The sequence below is a fragment of the Gopherus evgoodei genome, chromosome 3 (genome assembly GCF_007399415.2).
Source record: "Gopherus evgoodei ecotype Sinaloan lineage chromosome 3, rGopEvg1_v1.p, whole genome shotgun sequence".
Classification (NCBI taxonomy): domain Eukaryota; kingdom Metazoa; phylum Chordata; order Testudines; family Testudinidae; genus Gopherus; species Gopherus evgoodei.
In genome coordinates this window covers 108,942,443-108,957,688 of record NC_044324.1, presented here as the reverse complement: position 1 = coordinate 108,957,688, position 15,246 = coordinate 108,942,443, and the positions used below count along the sequence as shown (strand labels likewise).

The following is a 15,246-nucleotide window of genomic DNA, read 5'->3' as shown; positions in this document are numbered from 1 at the left end:
GCCTATCTAGTCCATCTAGTCCCATTTCAGAGAGGACTAGATCAAAGTGCTCTAACGAACTGTTAATGCATGTCAGAAAACTGTAGAGGAACAGTTAGTCTGCGGCAGGTGTGGGGGATAGATTCACACCCCTTCTTGCCATGGTCTAATTGTTCATGTACTTTTTTTAAACACTGGGGATTCTGGATAATTTATAGAATTATGCTTTCTGTTTTTTAATTTGTTATGTAATTATCATTATAATAAGAATTATTATACTCCTATCTAAACAGACTTGTCTCACACAACATTCTCTCCGGTGATTTCAACCAAGCCTGAATGAGCAAACTCACCATCCATTTACTCTGCAGATGAATAATGACAGTGTCGTCTTTGTCCCCCAAATGAACTAGAGCAAGCTTTTGATGCACACCTCAAGACAAGGTTCTCCCCATCCCACTGTTTACTTCTTCCTGTTATTCTTCTTTCCTTGAAATTTTTACAGTCCTTCACTAGCATTCAGTTCAGACTCACTGTGAACCATACAATATTTAATTGACATGTAAACAGACAAATAGATGTAGATTTCTGTTAGACAAGAAATGTTTTTTTCACCTTTGCTGGCAACCAGTCCCTAGACAGAGATCTTAAGAATATAATTTTAAGCATCTATATGTATTTCCTTCCACAGTGATACTGATGACCAATTTGACATCAGCTTTTGAGACTTCATATGACATTCTTTGGTGAACTAGAATGTACTGGAGTACTGTGTCCAGCTCTGGGCCCCACACCTGGGGAAAATTGTGGACCAATTGGTGAAAGTCCAGAGCAGAATAACAAAAATAATTAACAGTCTAGAAAACATGATCTATGAGGAAAGACTGAAAACACTGGCTTTTTTGGTCTAGAGAAGAGAAGTCTGGGGGGGGTACATTTCTATGATTCTATGTATATACTAGAGTCGGGAAATCCCTGTAACTCCTCTGCACCCCCTTGCCAACTGGTGTTAAGGGCAGGGCCGGCCCCAAGCGGCAGAAAAAAAAATAACCCCGCAATCGCCGCTTCATTCTTCGGCAGCAATTCGGCGGCTGGTCCTTCGCTCTGAGAGGAACCTAGGGACCGGCCACCAAATTGCCGCCGACGGACATGCTGCCCCTTTCCATTGGCCGCCCCAAGCACATGCTTGCTGCGCTGGTGCTGGCCCTGGTTAAGGGGTTCTTGAGGCACAGTTGTAAATTCAAATTTTAATTTTAAACAAATCTAAATTTAAAAATAAAGTAAAACATCTGATTTGAAACAGAACAATTCAATTTTATACACCTTGCTGGACACTCATTTGATTTTACTTCCATTTAAATAAGTATGACATTTTATCCATCAGAACTGATTAGCTCTAAATAAATAAACAAATAAACTTAAAAGGGTGTTGTGTGTATATATATATCAGGGCAGCTAGAGTTATTAATAATTGAGCAAAATTCACTCGATCAGTTATGACATACCGTAGTGCTATCAATATTATTTGTTAACATTTAAGGTTTTCCAAGAAGTGCCAGTAGATCTCAAAAGAAAAGCTTATAAAAAAATTAGCTTCTAATAGCACTTTGTCTGTCATCTCAACCATCAGGAAGTGTCAAGCAGAGACTGCTGTCCTTTCCCAGGCTTGCAGTGAAAAAAAGCCAAAATGTTTTCATATTTTGGTATCAAATTGCAGCTATCAAGTCTAATGATCTAGAAACAGTCTCCAATTTTTGCTATCTGAATCTAAACCATGGGAATACTAGATGGAGTTTTGAGGGTCCAGATGCTTTAATAATTTAGGACAATTGATCTTGGCATTTCTGTTTCAGTCCATCATTGTATTATTTAAGCTGGTTTATGGGGCAGGGGATTCTGTGTGATCTGTATTCTGTCATTTCTTTTGCAGGATTCTGTTTCTTGGACCAGAACTCCACCAAAAATGAACACAAATGGAAGGAAATAAAGAAAGTGCAAAGCCCTGTTATACACAGAGCACTAAGACACTTACGCTGTTTTTGTTTTTCCTTAAACTATGGTGATGTACTATTATACAGCATTCACTAAGCTGTAACTGCTGTTGTTTTCAAGGCCTAAACTGCCATTGCTGCAAATAATACCAAGCAGCACAGGGTCTTAAAGTCATAGCATTTTTATGGTGATGTTATTTTATACATCGCACATGGCAACGCATATGCAAACAATCAGATAATTGCCCATGTAAATAGTTATTTGTCCATGTGCAATTGTCCATTTGTTTGGGCAATTTCATAAGAAACATAAGAACTGCCATACTGGGTCAGACCAAAGGTCCATCAAACCCAGTATCTTGTTCTCTGACAGTGGCCAATGGCAGGTGCCTCAAAGGAAATGAACAGAGAGGTTATCATCAAGTGATTCATGCCCTGTCACCCAATCCCAGCTTCTGGCAAACAGAGGCCAGGGACATCATTCCTGCTCAATTTCCTTGGCGTAGTAGCACAGTATTTTTTCAGGAACACTTTTAGATGCAAATATTCTAAGGTTTAGCCCTAAAGATTAAACCTACTGAAGGAATAAAACTAATTAAGGCTAAAAATAGGCCCTTCCCTCACCTTGCGCTGCATTGCTGATACAGATCATATGGGACATTAAAACTGCCATTCTTCTGGAGCCTACACAGGATAATACCTATGCATAGTGGAAAGAGTTATGGATGAAATTTTAGCCTTAATTCAATTTTTTGGCTCTTGGAACTTTAAGACAGAATGCTAACATTATATTAACATATTCCCTTTTCTTTTAAAGATAATCAAAAATAAATTCCTAGTGGAAGCAATTGTTTAAAAAGGCAGTTTTACCAAACAGGGGCTTTAAAATGTTTAATATTAACCTGCTTAATAGAACAAAAGCATTTTCTACACTAGGCAGAATCTCTCAGCCCATGTCGCTTTCCACAGTCCCCATTGGCCTGGAACAGCGAACCGCGGCCAGTAGGAGCTGCGATCAGCCAAACCTGCCGACACTGCAGGTAAACTAACCGTCCCGGCAAGCCAGCGGATTTCCCTGACAGGCTGCATGTCAAAGGTTGCCGATCTCTGTCTTAGGATATGTTTACACTGCAGTTAAATATCTGGGGCTGGCCCATGCCAGCTGACTTAGGCTCATGGGCTTTGAGATAAGGGGCTGTTTAATTGCAGTATGGATGTTGGGGCTTGGAGCCCAGACTCTAGGACTCTGTGAGGTGGGAGAGTCCCAAAGCTCAGGTTGCAGCCCCAGCCAGAATCTCTACATTCCACAGTTAAACAGCCTCTTAGCCCAAGCCCTAGAAGCTAGAGTCAGCAGGTATGGGCCAGCCGCAGGTGTCTAATTGCAGTGTAGACATACCCTTACAGAGTATTGTGTTATCAAGTATTTATGACTGCCTCAATCCAGAATTAAATTGGAATCCATAAAATAGACAGAAAAGCTATTATATGATTCCTGTTAAATCTTAATAGTAGCCAAGCAAAAACTTTCTTCTTAATAAAATAATCCAGCAGTTTGCAAAATTATATTGTTTCAGAATAATCCAAATAACAGTCCTTCTGATGAATAAACCACGCCTTCAAATTTTCATTTTAAATCAATATATGCTAAAACAAGCATCTGAAAACTTTTATTTTTGTTTTAAAAAAACCCCGACAATCTGCATTTTATGTAACACAAGAACTGCATGTATTTTATATTTTTAATTTGGTAAAATTTCACCTAACTTCTGACATGTTGCTTGTAGTGCAGTAGTATTTTGTTATTGTTGTTCTGTTTTTTCTAAAAAACAAGAACAACAACAACTGAGATGTTACAATCATTTTCTTGCTTTCTTGTCCCCTCGTCATACAGTCAGTCACTTTCACATGAACAAGAGTCCTAAGAGCGTTACCTACAGTCTCCCGTTACTCACTTTGTAGCCCAACCTTTTTAGAGAAACCAGAATCTGCCACAGAACAAACTCCAGTGTCATTCATTGGTAAGCAAAGTTCAGGGTTACAAACTCAGTATCATCCCATTTTACAACTCTTGTGTCATGTGAAAGTAGCACTTGTAGGTGGGTTGAAAACGTGCAGCTAGAATACATATGGAAATCAGCATGTGCACCACACGCCAGCCTTATGTTAAAAGAAGCCTTTCAAATAAAGGTTTTCGGGTATGTTTGAAAACTGGGATCTCTCAATATAGAGGGACAGTTGTCCCCATGTTTTACTCAAATTTATTTTTAGAGAGAACATTTTAATGAAAGGGGTAGAGACAAAAAGAAAGGGGGTTGAAGTTGTAGCATGGATCCCAGAGTTATGAATTATACTAAACAAATGTCTTGATATAAAACTTCTTAAAACCTTTATCTGCATACTTTTAAGGCAGGTTAAAGCATACCTAACCTAAAACAGCAATTATTATACTTGTAACACAGCTAGCAGTCATAGTTGAGAAGGGCTGGTTTAATTCAGTTTCAGCTATTTAGAGAAATGTTATATTGAGTTTACAAATAAGAACCTACAATACTCCATTTCCATAGCAATACACTAAATCATCCAAGCTAAGCATGTCATCATGACTATAATTTACATGATGTAACATGACAGTTAAGATGTACTGTGGTAATTTGTGAATGCTTTCAGTATTATTGTAGTATCAAAAATTTATATGGTTCAGTTATTAAGACAAATTGTTTCATTCATACAGAAATGTCTGACAGTAAACCACAAAGGACCTTCAAATTATGCTGAAAAAATGTCTTTTATGTTCAGACAATTTGCACACACTCTTCCCATTATTTTGTTCACTAAATGGAAAAGGAAGAAGTTTGTCTGTGTAAAGTTTCTACTAGGGTACAGGAAAAGTTCACTGTGTATGGAAGCTATAAAAAAATGTCCCTTACCTCAGCTGAATGGGCTTGGCTATCTTTAAGCATTTTATAGTCATGAAAAGGATGCCCACATTCTTTGGAAATTAGGCTGTTTAATCTTCACATGCTCACTTATCTTTTGTCATGTTGATTTCCAGCCAACAGAACAAAAATGGGCAGATGAGCTTGAAGAGACTAGAATGAAAAATGTGCTGAAGCACACTATAGTTCCACATACTTCACCATAATCAGAAAAAAGCTCAAGTTCTGAACACAGTCCCATATTCCAAAGAAATTTCAGACAGAAAACTCATTTTAAGAACACACCACCTGTGATAACAGAAAGTCTGTGGATAGCAAGCCTGATACTCAGACCACTAAGGCAGCCAGGGAGTTCATTTTAAAAGTAACATAGTGCAGTAACCTTCAGGGGGCAGATACTTATATGTTTATATATTTATGTGCGTGTGTGGGGTGGCGGGGTGAGTTGATCTGAATACAGATGAGCAGTGAAACTGGCACAAAGTTTAGTACAGCACCTTCTGAGTTCCAGGGTAGAGTTCCCTACACAAGTTTATGCCAAGCATTGAAGTTTTGTAACCTAACTCACATCATCTGATATACACTTTGCATCTGTGAAAAGCAGGATAGGAAACAGCCTTTCAGATCCAAGGACGAGATGGAAAGAGAAGAGGACAACCTGAAACACATATTTATATGCCAACCATTTTGTTCAAAAAACAACATTGCAAATTATCTGAGCTTCTCTAAGACCTGACAGCAGAGGCCTCAAGAGGTCTCAGAATTGAAGTACTTAGTTAATTCTGCTCTCCCTTGATACTTTGAGTCTCATAAGGATTCTCTGCATGCATAACTCAGTTCTTTTCAGCAAGCAATTTTGCTGGTCAAATATCTGTCCAACTTAATCTTCCCTTCAACAGGAACTAAAAAAAATTGCTTACATCTTTCTTTAGCAATAAATTAAATTATCATACAGGCAAGGATCATCTGCACTTACTTTGTTGCCCAAATAAGGACTAGGTGCACTCCAGTAATAAATCAGCGGCAGCACTCTTCTGGCAGCCACGTTACCGATGCTAAGCCGCTGAGATCCACCAAAACTGTCCTGCTGAGGTGTAACTCGAAGGAGACCAGGTACGTCAGTCAGATACCAGCCATTCATGTCTCCTACCTATAATGACAGAATAAAATACCTGTTGGAAGGAGAGTCAAGATATCAAAGTCCCAGCACCCACCAGCCTCTGTTTTGTTTTTTGTCTTTTCTGCAGCTTCATTTGGTTTAAGATCTTGATTAATCTCAGTGAAGAATCATATTCAGTGACATGAGAGTATTCATAGGAAAATGAATCTACTGTATGCATACCAGCTCTTGGATTTTTGTGTCCTGGACAGCCACTTAGGCTGCCAAAAAGTTAGGGGATGCCATAGGTAAATATTTGTTCCCAGTGGCTTAACAGAGAGAGTTCCCAATAATATTTGAATAAGAGCCATTCATACTTACACTGTAGGTCACACAACACAAATACTCTGTAAGTGATATAAGTCCCACATCGTACAGAAGCCTGAAGTGAGTTCAACAAATCTGAACAGATATTATTCAGACATAGACAATGTAGATTATTGTTCAAAAGACCTGTATCTTAGAAACTCAAAGGTCTGTTCTACTGCACCAGCTAGCAAAGATCAAAAACCTCAGATCCTGAATCTCTGAAATCCTCTATCAGGAAACTAACCAGTACAGAAGAGCTTAATATACATACAAGCATGCTCAAGGCTTGTGGTTGCTTTCCAGATGCCTAGATACCAGCAGAGCTATGAAATGGCTCAGCTGTGAGCTGGAAAAGCTTTCTGGATACTAGTATGTAGCAGAGTACACCAGACAGACCGCTTTACTCCCTGAGTTCCCATATACCAAACAGCCAAAACAAGTAGCTATTTAACCTGAAACAAATTTTCCCAAGCTAGATTTACAGACATGTATTATAGCCCCTTTATAAAGAAATTGATGTCCAGACTTTGAGACCTTATTGAAAGTATAGGGCATGCTTGTACAAAAAAAAATATTCTCTACAATGTGCTTTTGCAAGTAAGACCATTGGGTCAGCCCACACTTAGCTTCAATGCTATATACATATTGTACAAAAGAAACTCACCAGAGGCATAAGACCCTCACTGTTTACATGCCCCTATAAAGGATATTATTTCTCACACAAATTGTGTATTTGTAAGTGCAAACTCTTAATTAATCCATGTGTGTTTATATGGATATTTACTACACACCCAGAAAAGAGGCAGCCCTATGGACACCTCAGAGTTACTCTCATTTTTCATACTTCATCATCAGCATATTTCATGACTGTTTCACACACACAGCTTCATCTCTGACAGACATTTCTGAATTGCTTTCTATATCAATCACAATGTTGATTTTAGAACATTTTCACAATGAAAACAAAGACCAGTTCTTGTGTGTGAAAAATCCTTTTCTTTTGGATACCTGAAAAAACTTACATGGTATATGATGTGCCTGCAGATCTTAGGATAACATGTGTTGTACAAGATACATTTTAAAAGATAGCATAACCAATGACATATTTTTGCTATGATGTTTACTATTATTCTTCTTACACTGCTGTAGGTCCAGTGAGAGTCTATACAGACGTTTGTTTTCCCTGAACAAAAACACTCCTCACAGCCTCTGGGATTATCTTGCTGCAGGTTGAAGAAACTTGGTTTACAACGATCACAGTTTTCTCCTTCAACATTTTCCTGGAAATGCACATTAGAATATTACTTCAGGTATCACATATTAAAATTAAAGGTTTTTTGCTCTCTTTTGGTTTGATACAACAATGCTAAAGGAAGACATTTATGGGAAACTGTCCCCTAATTTTTCAATATAAGAGCCTAAATCTCCAAACAATTAAGTTGGTGCAACCCATGTAAAGTTAAAGGGATTGCATGTGTGCAACTGAAGGTAGAATTTGGCCATTTAACTTTATACCTTTTCCATGAACATATTATTTTTTCACAATAATCTAATAAACCTCCTCTAAAACATGGATGGCCAAAGGAAGGAAAACATGGGGTACAGCTTGCCTATTCTTGGAAATCAGCAATCAGTGTCTAACAACTGCAATAGCTACTCGAAACCAGGGTGTGCTCATCCAGCGTAAAATGCAGCTTTTCAGTTCTTCTTGTCTATGCTTGGGCTTTGCACCAGTGCAGCTACTCCTGTAGCTGGCCACTGACTGCTGAAATGAAGGCTAATCCAAGTATAGGCAAGGCCTGTATTTCTCCCTCCATGACTGACAGTATTTGCAAACCACATAGATGATCTGTGAATCTATGGAGAGCTGGAGCAAAGGACCCAAGTGCCAGATCATTGCAGCATTTTGTAATTTTGTTTTACATCAAAGGTCTATTTTACTAGTTGAGATGCTGAGTTACCAGTTTGTAATCAATCTGGCCCATATGCAGAGACAGAGATGTGGCTCCTTCACATGGGGTGCATTACAAAAAGGTTCACACTGTGCTGGGAGCTGAATAATGCAACAGTATTTTTCAAAGATACCCCAGAGAAGAATTATCCTTATAAGTATTCTCTCCAAATTATTTTGCACATGGTCTCTTTAATCCTGGACACCACACTATGAAATATGCACAGATGTACCAGAATCATTGGCTCCAGGCCAGCAGAGGCTGAATAGTTTATGGAAAGCCTGCCCATAACACAAGTAAATTAGGATCATCTTGGCTTTGCGGCACAGAAATAAGTTTTCTGAAAGCCACTTGCCTGCCTTCTGGTCAGAGATGCTGGAGAGATGTAAAAAGTGAGGCAAATAAAGGATAATTGGCAGAAGGGGGAGAAAAGCAGAAACACAAAGGGCAAAGAGAAGACAGGAGGGAAAAATGAGAGAAAAACGGGACACAGCTAATGAAAAACAGGCAAAGGCAGATTCAAATACGGATGTTATTACCAATTATGTGGTAATTCTGTATCTGTTCCTTTATCTGTTTTCATTGTCTCTCGCCAACCAGCAACATCATTTGGAGTCTGTACATCAAAAGCTTAAAGCAACTGTCAAGGCTGTTGGTCTGAAAATTTAAGCTGTAGTACTACTGTACTCTAACTGTAATTGGCCTCTGCAAGTGGTTTCTATGCAGACAAATGTTTGCAGCTGCAATTTTTGAAACCACTTTGAAAATCTGGCCCTAAGAGTTCCTTTAATATGATCCAATTGAATTGCTGATATGTTACTGTGGGCAGGCTGGGAAGAGGAAAGAAAAGTGAGAACTGAAAAATAAATGTATTTGTTATAATAAAAGTTTCAGTAACAAAGCAGAGCACAATTTTACTCTATAACTGCAAGTAATCTACACAATTCTTGTGAGCAGACAGTAAGTTAACAGAATCCTAAACCTGGAAGGTGGAAAAAGATATGTAACCCATCCCTCCGCCAGTACAGAATTGTTTCCTACAGTAAAGTATATTTTGAATATATAACTCATCATCAAAGCTCATTTTCAAATCAGAGCATAATGAAATGTGCCCCAAGTCTGATCCTCTAGACACGATAGCTTAAAAATTAAAACTCTGGTAGGAAGTGATTTTACTTCTGACAGAGAACATTTGAGTGTTATATATGTGCCAAGTGAGGATAAGATTAATATCCTGAACAAACTTCAGTGCTGTTCAACTGTCACACTGGTGGTTTATGAGTGTATTCAATAGGAGATGATAGAATGAAACTTTTTTGTACACTTGTGCTCTTGAGAACTTAATAGAAGCATTTTTACACTTGTATCAGAGTCTGTAAATTAAACATCCAAATGGAACACACACAACAAATTATTGAAAAATAACCCACAGTATCTACCATGTTGCTCTCTGCTGAGCATATTCAGGATGACTTATTTCTTATGTAAGCTGCATCTTTTGGACAACAGGACCTTCATGTGCATTATTGGTATTGAGGATATTTTTAAATTAAAAATAGTTGTGTATCATTTTAAAATAGTGTTTTAATTCAAAAGCTATCTCAATATTTGGCTTTCTGAACTTACACACATACACCACTAAGAACTTCAGCCTACAGCACATACAGCCTCAGCAGTCAGATTTTAACAGCATATTTGAAAGAAATACCTTGGAGGTTTCCAAACAAAGGGACCAAAATGGAAAAGAGAATCTCCTTTGTCCAAACTTTGGCAGCAGAATGACTAAATATACTACATAACAACCTATAAAATAGAGGTCTTAAATGCCATTTCCCCTTAACCAATAGTTCAGAATATTTGTTTTTAAAAAAAAATATGACAGATTATTTTTAGAGTTGACAGTACTCAGCTACTTTTAATGTATAGCTCCTGGGCGGATGGCAGTTGGAATTTGAAATAAGCAATTCACAGCTTTCTGAATGTCTTAAATATCTTATCTTGAGTATAATTCTATTGGGCTTAACTGAATGGCAGCTGATTCCTAATTACTTGTTTTAAGACTTGTACTCAAGACTTGAAGTGTCACAGTCAGACCAGAAACACATTAACCCTAAAAGGAGTCACAATTTTTTGACACATATCACCACAGCTAAAAACCAGTTGCTTACCTTTCTGCAACAGTTGTTCTTTGAGATGTGTTGCACATGTCCATTCCACTATGCTTGTGTGTGCAGCCCGTGCACAGTTGTCAGAGATTTTTCACTGAGCGGTTCCTGCTGGGGCAGTGTGAGCTCCCTCTGGTGACTCACACCACTGCACATATCTATAAAAAGGCTGCACTGCCCCGACCCCTCTCCATTCTGTCCTACCAGCAAGATTCCAATAGAGAGGGAAAAGAAGGTGGTTCATGGAATGGACATGTGTAACACATCTCAAAACACAACATTTATAGAAAGGTAGGTAACTGGTTTTTGTCTGAAGGTTGGAATGAAGAAGGCGACCGTGATCCTGGGATATCACATCTACATCTATCAGGAGCAACAGCAGAAGTCCGACTGATAGATCTAATAAAGTCAAAATCCAATGTTGACATGTCCATACTAGAGCTATAAGAATAAAGTGCATGAAATCTTGCTGACTTTGGATAAGATTTTGGGCAGGAGCAGAACTGGAGGGAAGGCATAGAGTAGGGCTCTCAACCTGGGCAGAAGGAAAGCATCTGTCAGTGACCTGAGCTGTGACCTGCTCGGGAACAACAAAGATGACTTTTTTTTGTTCTCTCTTGTTGGAAATAGGTCAATTTGAGGAGTTCCCCACTGCTGGAAAATGGAGCTGGAAAAGTCTGGTCCAAGAGACTACTCATGCTGGCTTGTGAATGACCTGCTAACACAGAGTAGTCTGAGCTCCTGGAATGTAAGCAGCTCTCAGGCTGATGGAACTGGTGAAGCATTAATTCCACAGGAGGATTGCCTCCTGCATAACTTTGTGGATTGGGCCCCTACTTGCGAACATTCACCAGTCCATGGAGGATAAGACCCAAATGGTTTCTTGAACCACTATGTCTATATGATGATGCTATAGTGGCAATTCAGAACAAATAGCCCTGAGGACACCCCTCCCCTTTGCCTTTGGGTTCAGAAAGTAACAGGACTAAAATCTCTTCCCTCTGAACAACATGGGAACTTCCTGTATGTCCCCCAGGAGAAGCAGAGACTGGACCTCCTGATGTAGGGTCCTCTTGTGAGAGTGGTCCCTGAAGAGGGATAGGGAAGAGAGGTAGAAATCAATTGAAGGGTGTATCACAGTTTCCTCTTCCTTAGGACCCACTAATACATAGTGATGTGGGTCCAAATGCTTAGCAAGCGGGATAAGCAGTTGGCAAAAATAGCATTCAGGAAAGATGGCACTATGGGGAGTGTATACTGTCCTCAACCAGCAGGTGAAAATCATTGATTAGATAATCCAGATTGCCTAGAAGAGCTAGTAGCTGCAGAGGAGGGTGGAGGAGGAAGATGTATCTTGTAACTCCTTCCCTTTTTTAGGCAAGTCCTGGAAATGTGTAAAGAAGAGCTGAAACCACTGGGAATGCTGTAGGTGGAACGGCTTTCTTTTTTGTTGCCAGTGCATAGATCCTCAGAGACTTAAGGATTGCCCTTGAATCCTTAAGGCTATGAAGCCTCTGATCAGTTTTACTGGACAACAGCCTTCAAATGGGAGGTCTTGAATTGTGTGTTGCCCCTTTGGAGGAAGGCCAGATACCTGCAGGCAAGATAAATGCCTCATCATGATGGCAGAGGCCATAACTTGAGCTGCGGAATCTGCAACATCCAGGCTCACCGGCAATGCCATTCTGGCAATTAATTTGCCTTACTCCACCAAAGAAGGTAACTCCCACAGCTCAAAGACAAGCTTCTTGATGAGGCAAAGTAGCATATTATCATTATCCTACAGGCTGAAATCCTATCAACCCAGCAGAGCTTGCTGGTTTGCAATCCTGAGCTGTAAACTCATGAACCTCTGGAATAAAATGTTCTGCTAAGTGGATCTAGATTTTTTTGCTTCCTTTCCCTTCAGAGTAGAGGCCTGGTGTCCTTGCCTCTCCTTTTCTGTTGGTGGCTGCAACCACTAGCAAGCCTGGAGAAGGGTGGTTGTAAAAGTGTTTGAACCTCCATGAAGGGACAGAATATCTTTTCTCCACCCTGAGGGAGTGGGAGGCAGAAAAGAAGGGGTAAGTCATAAAATCTTGACAGGCTCCACGATAGGTTCATTAATAGGGAGAGCTACCATAGAGGGGCCCGCAGAACCTAAAATACCCACAAGCCTTTCTTGTGCCTCTTCTGCCTGGATATCCAGAGCTACAGCCACCCAACTCAAAAATGGCTGATGAGCTCTAAAATCATCAGGAGGGGAAGAGGTAGAGTCAGTCAATACCACCTCATCAGGCAACATGGAAGAGGCTGAAGGTTGAGGAGGTACCTCCTCCAATCCCATCAGGGAGTCCTGAGCGTGCAGCTCCACTTGCATGGTACCAATACTGGTACCAGGGGAAGGAGGATAGTGACCTTCATGCAGATGCTCCTGCAACTGACTGACATAGAAGTATGGGGAGGCAACAGAGAGGTTCTGGAACATGGAGGGAAGCCCCAAGAGGTCTGGAAGGGTTACTGGTATGGAGGTTGGGCCACTGGCTATTAGGATGATGTGCAGACCACTGGCTATTAGGATGGTGAGCCTGTGGACAGTATCACAACAGGCAGGCACCCCACTGGGGCTGTTGGGCATGCTCATGTTAAGACCCAAAGGATACGACTTCTGAGTCTGAGGAGGAGTCTATCTCCTCTGACCATTGGGGAGCTGAACCCATTGGTGCAAAGGAGGGAGTTCCAAGTCTTGGGAAGTGGGTATCAGCCAAATCATTGCTGGCTTGCCTGTAGATGCAATCCTACATAGAGGTACTGCAAGAGTAGAAGTGACTGGTACTGAGCAGAGGAGAAGCTGGTACTGACAAATTAAGCAACTCTTAATTGACTCGAAAGCCTCAGGTGTCAACGGCACTGGAATGGGCTCCTGTTGAGGTACCACAAGTGGTGCCAATCCTTTGGGGAATGGTCTCATCTGACCCTTCCTGGTCCACCCTGCTCCTAGGGGTGTGAATTTTTTTTGAGCACATCTCTGAGGTCCTGTGAACACGTAGTGCTTCTCCTTACAGGGTGGTGGTACCAAATCTTTATTAGGCTCCCATAGTCTCTTTTTAGGCTCCTGTGACATGGATCTGCCTGAGGACTCTGTCAGAACAGGAGGAGCACTCCTAGGAAACTCGGACATGCTTGGAACCCATTTGGAGTGGGGGAAGGTTCTGATGATGGATAGAGTGCAGACTCATTGAGCAGATATTTGCATCTGGCAGCCCTGCCCTTTTTCCAACAGGATTTGAACCCTCTACAAATGTGACATTTGTCACTTACATGCACCTCTCCCACAAACTTAAGGCAGTTGGGGTATGGGTCACACACTGGCCTAGACCTGTTACATGAACAACAGGCCTTAAAGCCAGGAGGAATAGGGCATCAGTCTGGCACCAAGCCCAGTACCCAATCAGGCACCAGCAACTGTATACTAAAAAGACTATATTCCAAACTTATCTCTAAAACGAACTATTTACACATATGCTATACAAGACTACAAACTAATGCTACAGGTACTATTTACACTAAGGGGGGGGAAGATACGATGAATCAAAGATGGCAGTTCCAACAACAACCATCACTTGCAGTAGGAAGGAACTGAAGGAGGGCGGGGGCAACACAGCCCTTTATACTTGTGTGCAGTGGAATGAGGCACCAGAGGGTGCTCACACTGCCCTGACAAGTACTGCTAGGGGAAAAATCCCCGAAAACTGTGCACAAGGTATGCAGACACCCAAAGTGGAACAGACATGTGCAATCACTCGAAGAAAAAGAATAGCATAACAACATTGCAATGACGGTAGAGGATAATGAGTTTTAATTTCTCATAATATCAATGGTGATTAACCATGGCTGAAAATAGTTTGATGCTCATACCTTGCAAATGCAGGATCCTATACAAGGGTCATCATTCAAGCTGCCTTTCACAGAGCAGCGACAGCTCACGCAGTCAGGATAACCCTTATAACCCAATGCACATCGACTGCAGCTTTTACCTGCATAGCCAGTCTTGCAGTGGCAGAATCCAGGGAGCATGCCTATGGAAAAAGTCAAAGAAAACACTAAATCCATATATTATTGTTTTATCTTTATTAGTTATTTGTACTATGATTGCAAGGATCAGGGCCACACTTGTGTAAGGCACGGTACAAGTATAAATTGTGTGCACAGACCATGCCCTGAAAAGCTGACAATCCTAGGGCCAGTGTGCCGCTCCTACTCCTATTGAGTAGCACCTTTACCTCACAAGAAACCTCACTGAAATCAATGGGACTGCTCCCTGAGTAAAGTACTACTAAATGTGAGTCAGGGAGGCAGCATCTAGGTCTTATTTACCCCACACTGTCTGAGCAGGCTTTACATTTAAAATAAACTGCTGTAATTGAGATTTAGCATTACATATACAAATATGCAGGCAAAAAAAAAATGGCAGCATGATGGAGTCTCTGATTCAGGAAGTATCCAACCACTGGAGCTGTTACAGTTTGTTTAAAAGCTAAATTATTAGGAGATTATTTATTTCACCCCAAAGTAGAGTGCCTTGGATGAAGATTCAGTCAAAGGTTGCTATCTAATTTTTAGAGCAGTGGACTGGGAGGTCCAGATCTCAGAGATACCAGCTCTGCCACTGAATTGAGTGGTTACAGTCTGAATCATTTAAACTTCTGTATTTCAGTTAATATCCACTGGTAACATAGATTACAGATGGGCTAAAGAGGTCACTGTTTAATCTGG

General features: G+C 40.5%; 1 protein-coding gene across 1 annotated transcript in view; it reads right to left on the bottom strand.

Moving 5' to 3' along the window:
* Nucleotides 1-15,246, bottom strand: part of LAMA2 (laminin subunit alpha 2) — a 377,975-nt gene that overhangs the window by 260,567 nt on the left and 102,162 nt on the right. The window contains exons 11-13 of the mRNA XM_030558337.1: nt 14,389-14,549; nt 7,514-7,654; nt 5,883-6,056 (exon numbers count right to left, since the gene is read on the bottom strand). Of these exons, the coding sequence (XP_030414197.1) occupies nt 5,883-6,056; nt 7,514-7,654; nt 14,389-14,549 (476 nt within the window). The remainder of the gene's footprint in view (nt 1-5,882; nt 6,057-7,513; nt 7,655-14,388; nt 14,550-15,246) is intronic.